This window comes from Epargyreus clarus, unplaced genomic scaffold (genome assembly GCF_041222505.1).
Source record: "Epargyreus clarus isolate Ecla_fem2 unplaced genomic scaffold, WU_Ecla_fem_2.2 ptg000015l, whole genome shotgun sequence".
Lineage (NCBI taxonomy): Eukaryota > Metazoa > Arthropoda > Insecta > Lepidoptera > Hesperiidae > Epargyreus > Epargyreus clarus.
In genome coordinates, this window is record NW_027332223.1 from 5,275,336 (window position 1) to 5,286,214 (window position 10,879).

Here is a 10,879-nt window from a genome sequence, read left to right on the forward strand (position 1 = left end):
ACCTTATTTCATTAAAATAGTAGGCATAAGAAAACTACCTACAGCGACCTCTAGCGGAAGATACCGTACATTATTAAAAAACTGCTTTACCGACATTGCCTGAAAATACAGAAAATCACATTGCTTTGTATCTAAATAATAATCATATAATATAGTAAATTAGGAACGATATTTTATACTATAACTATTACAAACTTTTAATTATATGCTATTATGAAATGAATAATTTCAAAGATGAGGAAAAAATAATATTTTTGTTACTTATGATTTCTGAGCAAATAAATACTTTTTAAATCTTCAAACTTCAAATAATATTTGGTGACATTTTTCCTATTTTATATGGATGTTTCATGATATTATTATAACATCAAAGAAATGCCACCTAAACCCAAAGAAGTTGTGAAAAAACCTCCACCGCCAGTCCTTCGGCCGGAAATTAGCGACGCTAGCCTTAATTATGTTCCTGAAGATGCCATTGATGGTAGGAAAATATGGAAAAATATGTGTCTACCGATTATTATCTATGTGTATCTTACCTTTTTCAAAACTTATGCATCCTAAGAACTCTATTTAAAACTCGATTTTTGTCAGAAATCCTTTCTAGTTTAAAATTACATTTTCTCCATGAAGATCAATAATTTTATGAATTAAGTATTTTAGGATATCAAACACGAATAGAAACTGGCATAGAATGGACACTTTTGGAAGACGCGGGACGATATCACAAGCAACGGTGTAGAAGAGAGTATATTCCTAAAATCACATTTTCTGAAGCATTAAAAAGCAAAATAGAAAAAAGTATCCTAAATGGATTCCTTGAAAATAAATCAGATATCAGCTTAAAAGAACAATGGGAAATAATGTTACCTATTACTCTTTGGGATAATGAGAAGTTTGCAAACGAAGAAGGAAAAACATGTTTTCATAGTGCAAATTCCATTACGGATGATATCATTTTTCTAATTAAAAAGGCTGTTCTAGTAAATGACCGTGAGATGTTGAAGAAAGATTTAAAAATGATATCCGTGTTAAGACTTAACGATGCTGAGGTATCCATAGTTATTATTATACTCAGACATAATAATTAATAATAAATTGCATTTTGTAAAAGAAAGAATTACATTGGAACTTAATTTCAGTCAGTAAATTCGTTCATGGGATTAGAATGTAAACGAAACTCGTTTAACTGAGCATTATACAAAAATCTCGTTAAAGATTATTGTTAAAATATGTGTAAGAAAAAAACTTTTCGTATAAGTAGGTTTTTTGCTCGTTATCGATTCTCAATGCCTTCGAAAACACTTCCAGATGACAAATGTAGACGAAAGTTTGAATGAATTAAAACAATTAATTACACTCAACTTGTGCGGAAACTACATTAAACAAATTGATTCAAAGTTCATACCACCTGGCCTTAGATTTCTTGAGCTTCAGGCTAATCGTATAGCAAACGTTGAAGGCTTTATTGAATATTTACCTGTGGACTTACTTTACTTAGGATTGGGAAGAAACTTTTTATCCACAGGTATTTTTAAAAAGCTATAACTCTAATAATTTCTTTACTCATCTTACTTGCTTATATTGTAGTACTGGTCATTTTCTGAAAGTTGTAAAAAGGTATCATAGTATTTATTTTCATATCAAAATAATTTTGTTTTACTTTTCATAGACAGTGTTGGAAGTTTATCCAGGCTACCGCACCACTTGTCCGTCTTGGATCTGACTGACAACGACATCTATGACATAGAACCAGTACTTGATGCTTTGGCAGTGCTGCCGAGTCTCAAGTCGTTGAGTCTCGCAGGGAACCCGTGTGCGGTATGCGAGCTAAATTAGAAATAGTGTACTCTCGCTTCCATAGATGGCGCTGTAATCGAGTTACATGTTTACTACAAAACTTAGATGCTTATAAAATATGTTGCTTTAGATAAAGAAACGACATTTAGAAATTTTGAACAAAGCTGTCCTTGTTCTATGCAATTATATGTACGAGTAGAGCTTTATTATTGGCTTATATATTAGTTAATTAAACTGAGATTCATATAGTTTACCTATATTATTTTTAAGATTTATCATTTTCAAATAAATAATAACTTTAAAGTAATAAACGTACGAGTTTAAGAAAAATAAAATAGACTTTTGTTTTACACAATAGTGCTCAAAAACACAACTAAACTTCGACTTATGTCATAGGTCTGTGCGGGATACGCAAGAACAACTCTAATGAGACTGCCTCATCTACAATGGTTGGATTCCCGTGAAGTTCTACCCACAGACCGGTCTATAGACCCATTTGAACCTCATCCTGATGACCTAAGAGCAACTTACTTCAACTTCACTGTATTCCGCATCATGTCTGTGGCTCAACCACCGAAACCAGAAAAGGTATCAACTGATGTTGCTTACCTATATCTTGATAGATAGATAGATTAAATATTCTTTGTTTCACACTTCAATGGGTATATATTTCTTATTCTAATGAAAACTTTCTGAACAGCTTAGGAGCCATTAATTAATTACGTAACCTACCTACATAACCTACCTTACTTTTGGATCACAAATTAGCAAAATCATCCTTAAGTAACTAATGGATGGACCGTTAGACAAAGCATACTAGATATGTTCATATCCAATTAATGGGGTCTAGAAATACCACATGTACAGCTGTATAATACATAAATACCTAATACATATATTGTTTAGGGAGCTACAACAGCATTTCACGTAGAGTTAGAACTTCCTCTACTGGACTCTACAAGAAGAAGATTCCTTATGTATAGGGGAAATGATTCCTTAATTGAAATGTTACCACCCCCAGAAGATGATGAGTGGCCATTATCCAAAATGCCATCTGTTGTTGAAAGTAAACCAATTGTTGGTAAGTGATAACCATTGACATTTTTACATATATTTCCGTATTAACCATATACATTTTATTTACTTGGAGAGAATAATTAGAGTCCAGTAGAGGTTATTATTATTGAGAATTAGTTATGGTTCCTATGTAGGAATCCTATTTAATTTTGGGTGTCACCTATTTATAAAATGTATAAAGTTGTGTCATCTAAGATATTTCATAGATTCTAGTCTTATTTCACTTAGACTTACATATCTCATAAAAATAACCATTTAAATCAAGAATCATAAATGACGAAGACCAAATGCTGTAGCCTGAACATTTTGATGTCTATTTCAGATAGTGCGACATCATCACACGAATCTGATATTTACAACCGTCCTACCATGAAAGATACTCGGGAGATCCACCACTACACGACGTTTGAGAGCAACAAGATCCAGTGGAACAAAGTGATGAACTTTCAGGAACCAACTGTCAGGATATTCTGTCCCGATCTCGTTGCTCTGAGGGATACCTTTAGGACGGTCGTTACCATCAGACTTGTTTATACAGTGGTATGTATGCTGACCAATCCTAGCACAATGAAATAAATTTTGCTTCCAATAATTGTCTAAGATAAAAATTGATTCATCATTTTAACGATGAAGGAAAATAACGTGAATAAATTTATACGTTTTTGAGTTTTGCATAATTTTCTCAGACATTCGTCCGGAAAACTAACGTTCTTTACTAAGCGATTAGCGTTTATTCTATTACTATATTACTATCTGACCCGGCAAACATTGTGTTGCCATATAAATAAAAAAATGTTAAGGATGAACAACCCTTAACACTTAGGGGTATGAAAAAAAGACAGTAGCCGATTCTCAGACCTACTGAATATGCATATAAAATTTGGTGTAAATCGGTAAAGCCGTTTTTGAGGAGTACGGTAACTAACATTATGACACGAGAATTTTATATATAAGATGTTCTTTACATTTTATTATTAGGAGTTTTACTTTATAATTTTATAATATTTATAGTCACATTCTTGATTAATGTGAAAACTGACTCGTACACCTCACTACTTATAAAATTAACTCATCCTAATATATTTTAAGACCTATGCGGCAAAACAAGGCAAAACGGAGAAGAAGAGTGCGTTGTCAATAAGACCCGCGGGTGAATACAGAGTTAACCTAGCAACAATCAGATGTGGTCTCAAAAGACCAGACTGGAGCCAGCAGTCCCAGCATTTCCATTGGGACGACTCTCTTGGCACAAATGATGCGATACATTGGGGTGATGGTGACCTATCGGCTAGTATTCTTGGAATTCTTGTTTCTAAATGTTTCGTGTTGGGTCATAAATATCAGTAGAATCCCACTATTGAGCCTTGACTCATGTGTATTTTGGTATGGCACCAGTAGTTTTGTTTTTCTTATGAAGTCCGACAAAACGACATAGATCTTACTTTCTTTCTTAATTTAGTAGTATTTCTTGCTTAGAAACTTCCGGTATTTTATAAATTTTTTTTGGAAGGTGGTAGAACCCTATGTGGTTCGACTCCAGTGGCACCACCGCCACACCTATTTTTGGCTTATAACAGCAGTGTTAAGCGCTGCTGTGTTCATGTTTGAAGTGTGGTAAGGGAGACATACTTTTCCGAGGCGTTCCAGCGTAGTCCTCAGGAGTGGCGGCGCATCTGTGGCCGACCTCAGGTAGGAATATCTAATCCTATCTGGGGTTGATTACAGATGTTCATGGGCGGCTGTAGCCACTTATGTCGAGTTACTTTATATAGGGTCCTTACTCTGAATATATAGATACCTGTATGAAAGGTTCTTATCATTGTTATGAGTAATAAGAATATTTTCAAATTTAGATAATACAATATACTCAAGCGCCGCCTAAGACCCCCAAGCCGAAGCAAGAGAACGACCCGACTTCTTCACGACAAATGCCACCAGATAACTTAACATGCCATTTTGGATTCGGTATTGACACTTTACGAGCTTGACTCTAAACGAAAAATAGTAACTATACTTAACCAGTGTTCTTGTTTATAAAATTTGCAGTGCAATTGTACAGTTTCTGCAATCTCGCATTGTGTTTTAGCTATTTAAGAAGCTTTATTAATATACGAACCTATATTATATTATGGTCTTGATTATGTTAGTTTTACTGTTAAATTAATAACTCTTGAAATGTGGATTATTCAAATTGAAATTCTTGTAAGACATTATATTATAAAATAGAGTTGAGTTTTATTATATCTTCACTAAAACATAATATATAGCATAATATATATATATATATATATATATCCCATTACTATCCCGCTCCTGGACACCTGTCCCCTTTTGGAGTACAGGATGTTTACTTGTTTAGGCCAAACTATTGGAGGTTGTATAGACCAAAGAGTATAGTAGTCCATAGTAGTCCTTGAGTATAGAGAAAATGAAAATTATCAAGACAACTTAGGAAGTATTTACAACTTATATAATTTTTTGAACTCATGCCCAAGGAAAACGGTCTACTATTACCTTCTAGGAATTGTTATAAAGGTACGAGTGGGTCAATTATATGCAATGTTTGCTATTGGATCAGTAAAGTCTTGAAATAGACCCCACAATGGACAGTTCAATAAACATTAAACAGTTACATCCTCAATTTCCTTGACGAGGGTCACCCAGATGTACTAGCCTCGTACCGGCCATGATTTAGTTGTATATAATGGCGGGAAGGACAAGCGAACACTGGGGCAGCCAGCTGGAATACCTGCTGTCATGTTTGGGCTATGCTGTTGGTATCGGCAATCTTTGGAGATTTCCGTATCTGTGCTATAGGAATGGAGGCGGTAAGTTTAATGTTTTAGTTGTACTCTATCGTAAATATATTTTTTAAGTAGATAACGAAGTACATATCTTTAGCAAGAGACCACCCGGTCTTATTTTTAGCTCATGCTAAAAGGAAAGAATGGAATGTCCGAATACAAGTAACTGAAAAAGTAAATAGTGGTAGTCAGTCACAGAACTCCATTCCACATTATTCATGATTTAAGTAATAAAAATATCTATGTATTAATATAATTTACTATTTTTATTTATTTATTTATTTATTCTTCATATACCTAAAAGCGGACTTAATGCTATGAGCTATGCGATTACTATCGTATATCTGCGGAGTAATTTATTTCTCAACTATTTGACTTACTATATTCATGATGTAAAATTTTACCTAACGATTTTTTATAAACTTAGTTCGAGCTATACAACATGATACTTTTTGACGCATGCGTTTTTTGTACAATTTCAGGAGCATTTCTCATACCCTACTTCATAACTCTGTTTATATGTGGAATTCCTCTTGTATATTTGGAGACTACGCTCGGACAGTTTGCGAGTGCAGGATGCGTTTCAGTCTTCAACATAACTCCTTTATTCAAAGGTATTATGTCTATTCAACTATTGTTTTTAATCTTTCGCGAACTTATATCATATTTGCATTAAACATTATTGAATATTGCAGGTGCGGGCTACACAATGGTCATTACAAACGTAATATGCATTACATACTTTGCAACAATTATGTCATATCCGATACTCTACATTTATCATTCTTTCAACTCTCCACTGCCGTGGAAAGATTGCGGAAATCCTTGGAATACAGACAGATGTATGGAGGTACTAACGATAATATATTGCTTAATCTTATTATTTGCTTAAATATTAAAGGGTAATATTATATTTTCACATTTCAGATGTCTGGAAATAGAACATCGTTGATTTCAAACGTTTCAGTCACGACTCCAGAAGATGAATTTTTCCAGTAAGGTTTTTTAAAACCACGTTCAAATACCTTCTTATACACTTCAGTATAGAAGCAGAAAAGAAAATCACATTTTCCAATAGACAAACTGTTGTATTCCGCTCTATACTGCTATAAAACGCAAATATACATTATTTGTGGTAGCTGTGATACCTTTTAGTTGCAATGAAATAAAGAAAATTGTACTAACTCTTTTAAACTTTCAGCATACGTTTACTGCGAATGTCACCAAATATACACGAGATCGGTGGCATAGTCTGGCCCGTGTTTTGGTGTAATTTGATCGGTTGGGTACTCGTTTACCTTTGCATTTGCAACGGTGTCAAGAGTGTCGGAAAGGTAAGCTTTTCCCTGTAAAATGTCACTCTAAAATAACTGCTGTTGGCACGTTGCCACGTCTGTACATAATATGGAACAAGTAAATTTCAAATTTGAGAACTTGACTTCTGAGAATCATTTTATTTATGTTCCACAGATCGTTTATTTCACCGTTTCGTTCCCGTACTTGATACTCTGTATATTACTTATACGTGGTGTGACTCTGCCGGGTGCTTGGCAAGGGATTCTCTACTTCGTTCTTCCTGATTGGAAGCAATTATGTAAACCAAAAGTACGTACATGTCTATAGTAGTGATATATTATGCAAAGATTTTTAAAGGCTTAGTATTTCTTTTTATACTTCAAGGTATGGGCCGATGCTGCAACACAAATATTCTACTCCTTGGGACCAGGATGGGGAGGTCTTATCAGCATGGCCAGTTTCAACAAATTCAATTATAATAATTTACGGTTGTATACACTATAAATGTGACAGTATCTTATAAAGTTATATGCCTAGCTTACTACGTGCTTCACTTATGCTTTATAGATGAGAAAACTATAACTCTATCTATTATTATTTTATCGATTGGAAACGTCTGCAACTTTTTCAAAACTCAAAGTGAGAATTTAAGTAAAATAACGATAGTCTTAAAATTATCTACTCACTTACTTATTACTACATTTTAATTATTTATTTTGAAATTTTAGACCATCAATAATAGTACCAATAGTGAACAGCGCCACCAGTGTCTGGGGTGGTTTCGTGGTATTCTCCGTGCTGGGTTTCGCCGCTAAGCGTGCTGGTGTGCCGATAGCCGAAGTTGCCACTGCTGGCCCGGGGCTGGCCTTCGTTACCTACCCAGCTGCTGTGTCCATGATGCCGGCACCTAACTTCTGGGCTATCGCGTTCTTTGTGATGTTGTTCTTTCTAGGCATCGATTCGATGGTAAGAGTAATAAAACCACAAATCGAATAGACTCATTAATTTTGAATGGATTCCAGAGATTAATGATTTCAATTCTAGACTCATTAAGATGTTTTTTGTATCTAATAAAAGTGGTCATGTTTGCGCATCTCTGTTTAAGGTCTCTGACATACATAAGGCATTCCAGATTAGTAGTTATGTGTAGCAACACATCAATGATCGTTCCTTTCTAGGACCTGTCTAGGTCCTTTCTAGGACCGGTTTTCATTGGATTGATTTGTGGTCGATTTCTTAAAAAGACTACTTATAAATGTATTGATACTATGATTTTCATTCCAGTTCGTGACGATAGAAGCCGCTATTGCTGGAGTATTAGATGAGTTTCCATATTTGAAAAGACATAAACGACTGGTCACATTTCTAAGTTGTTTTGCCGTTTTCTGTCTGTCAATTATATGTACGACAGAGGTAAGCTTTATAAAATTATATTCAGTTACCGGTAAGTATACTATTTATCCGATTGCCAAGGAAGGGTATGCCTTGCCACATCAAACCAAAACACAGTATGATGATGTCAAAAGTAAGAATAAGGTTTGACGATAAAACTCTCTTCCTGGCAGTTAGCTGTTTCCTACAATTATTTTGAAATGTATGTTGATAGGTGCCTGTGAGTTTCCTTATAGTCGAGTTGCCTATTAAAGCGAGTGGCCAGCAATGTGTGTGAAAGTCGAACGTAATGACCTGCCTTTAATGGCTTGCAAACATTGTTGCAAACACTTAACAGGTTAAGTGTACATTAACGGGAGATTTAGTACAAGATTGAAATAGTGAACCAATTTTTAGAAATTCACTTTGTCATGTTAGGTACATGTTACAAATAGGTATGCTAAATATGTATTCAAAATTCAAAACATAATAACAAGATTTATGTAGTAACCGTTACCAAATTATGCAATATTTCCTAGGTAGCAAAGTTCACTTCGTCACCAGACCACTGTTTTTACCAGATCAAACTAAACCGTTTTGAGAAGCAGTAGAAGAATATATTCTGGCAGATGAAACACCACTGCACTTATTTCTGGCATGAGGCAATTCTTGTGTATCGGAAGAATGTCGATTCTGGTTGACTTACATAATTATGAGATGATTTTAATCCTGAGGTTTCTCTAATCAATATCAGGTAGAACCCCTATTCTATAAATAGTTTATCAAAAACGTGAGCGGCCGCGATCGGTCACAATCACATGGATGTCTGGTACGAGTGGAATTTACGAAGATAGCGATTTCATATTTTTGTAACTTAAACTATACTTTATATTAAGCCAAAGCCATTAAACAATGTATGTACTTAATAACAGGGCGGTCTTCACATCATAGGGCTGTTGGATGCCCACGTAGCCGTCGCTAGCGTTCCCATAGTATGCGCGTTGGAGCTCACAGCGGCCGTATACTTATATGGACCTAACAGACTCAGTGCTGATGTACTCTTCATGACTGGCAAGCCTTTAAGAGGATTCTGGCTAATTTTGTGGAGATACGTCATTCCTGCCCTACTTTTGGTAAGATTTCACTACGTTACAATTTATCTACATTACGTTTAAATCTACATATCTATATTTTTTTCCTAACATCCACCGTACGCACTGTAAGCACAGTACAAATATGAACTATCCATATTTGTACTGTGCCGTAAGGTTGTTTTATCGCTGCTTAGCGATAAGACCGCCTTTTGTATTGTTTTAAAATTGTATTTTTCCTTATGTATATTTTATTGGTACAATAAAGAGTACTATTATCATTATTATTATTTTAAAAGAGTGAATTAAATTTTGAATATTTGTTCAGATAATCACCGTGTATGCTATGCGTGATGCATCGGGGCTGGCTGGCTTGTTTGTGGCGCTATCTTCCGTCGTCTGCATTCCGATTTACGGCGCTGTACTTCTCTTACGATCGAAAGGACCTTTGCTAGAAGTATATTAACTTAAAATTGCCGTATTCTACCGTTTATAAATTTGCGAGACATTTTGTTCAAATAGGACCAATGTTTGTTACCCAAGATTATTTTACAAAAAGTTCGGACTCTGTTATTAGAATACTTGTCAAAGGATATCGCTGCTTCATTCAAAACTACCGCAAATCAAAGTTACACTTTTTTACAGGAGAGCTAATTAAAAAAAAGTACTTTGTGCCTTTATAAAATTAATGTATAACACAGATTAGTTTTCGAGATGTGACACTTTTGTACAAAAGAGACGTGCATTTAGCTCATTTGTCGAAGCGCAACTAACAATATGACGGCTTAGATTATATTTCGCGTGTCAAAAACAAAAATTCAAAAGTAACGGTTGCGTGGGTTTTGTAGCTCAGAATGCAAAATCAATGGGAGTCTTTTCAAATATAAAAGCATAAAGGTTTACGATTGCATTTTTGCAATAAAAACATTTTTTTTTTTATTTGTGGTACTATTGCATTGAAGCAACAATATGTCATTTACAACATGCATACACTCGTTGGTATATTCATGAGTATTCTTTATGTTTATAAATTTATTCTTCTAAAAGATTTGACTCATTTGGCTATTATTTTTTTATTTACTTTACTTATTCCGTCCACTCGCCACTACCGATCTCCTGTCTCCTTACTACGATTACTTACTCTTTTACTAGATTGTTTCATACAATTTAAAACCTCTTTTGTTATTAATTTTCATTTTATATGTTTAGTGCGTTCGTGAAAGTTGTCAGCCGAATGAAGACTGGGGCCCGTCGGAGCCAGATATTCGAGCACGGTGGGACGCCGCCCGCAGACAAAAGCAAACAGTTATTCTCAATAACCTGGAACCCATTGCACCTAAATAGTTCAAAACAGTATTTTTAGTAGTTTCGAAATAAATTGTTAACTAAAAACATTGTTGTATTATTTACCATGCCATGCCTCTCGTGATTTAGATTTGAATC

At 34.6% G+C, this 10,879-nt stretch overlaps 2 protein-coding genes across 2 annotated transcripts; both read left to right on the top strand.

Moving 5' to 3' along the window:
* The first annotated feature begins 151 nt into the window (after positions 1 to 151).
* On the top strand, positions 152 to 5,093 carry LOC140747878 (uncharacterized). The gene is made up of 9 exons (XM_073080497.1): positions 152 to 481; positions 661 to 1,049; positions 1,309 to 1,525; positions 1,670 to 1,818; positions 2,194 to 2,385; positions 2,704 to 2,878; positions 3,197 to 3,414; positions 3,964 to 4,161; positions 4,728 to 5,093. The coding sequence occupies exons 1-9, from the start codon at positions 376 to 378 to the stop codon at positions 4,860 to 4,862; spliced, it is 1,779 nt and encodes a 592-aa protein (XP_072936598.1). The 5' UTR covers positions 152 to 375; the 3' UTR covers positions 4,863 to 5,093.
* Positions 5,094 to 5,470: 377 nt separating this feature from the next.
* LOC140747679 (sodium- and chloride-dependent glycine transporter 1) lies at positions 5,471 to 10,822 on the top strand. Its single transcript, XM_073080212.1, has 12 exons — positions 5,471 to 5,702; positions 6,161 to 6,292; positions 6,374 to 6,528; positions 6,606 to 6,673; positions 6,880 to 7,012; positions 7,149 to 7,283; positions 7,359 to 7,462; positions 7,703 to 7,940; positions 8,259 to 8,387; positions 9,278 to 9,478; positions 9,765 to 9,893; positions 10,646 to 10,822. The coding sequence occupies exons 1-12, from the start codon at positions 5,579 to 5,581 to the stop codon at positions 10,778 to 10,780; spliced, it is 1,683 nt and encodes a 560-aa protein (XP_072936313.1). The 5' UTR covers positions 5,471 to 5,578; the 3' UTR covers positions 10,781 to 10,822.
* Positions 10,823 to 10,879: the final 57 nt, after the last annotated feature.

Excerpts from the sequence above, each read along its gene's own strand:
- LOC140747878 (XM_073080497.1), top strand. The coding sequence starts at position 376 with ATGCCACCTAAACCCAAAGAAGTTGTGAAAAAACCTCCACCGCCAGTC. Across the intron at positions 2,879-3,196 it reads TGAAAGTAAACCAATTGTTG|ATAGTGCGACATCATCACAC; the intron begins GTAAGTGATAAC and ends TGTCTATTTCAG. Across the intron at positions 4,162-4,727 it reads GGGGTGATGGTGACCTATCG|ATAATACAATATACTCAAGC; the intron begins GCTAGTATTCTT and ends TTTCAAATTTAG.
- LOC140747679 (XM_073080212.1), top strand. The coding sequence starts at position 5,579 with ATGGCGGGAAGGACAAGCGAACACTGGGGCAGCCAGCTGGAATACCTG. Across the intron at positions 5,703-6,160 it reads GTGCTATAGGAATGGAGGCG|GAGCATTTCTCATACCCTAC; the intron begins GTAAGTTTAATG and ends GTACAATTTCAG. Across the intron at positions 7,284-7,358 it reads AGCAATTATGTAAACCAAAA|GTATGGGCCGATGCTGCAAC; the intron begins GTACGTACATGT and ends TTATACTTCAAG.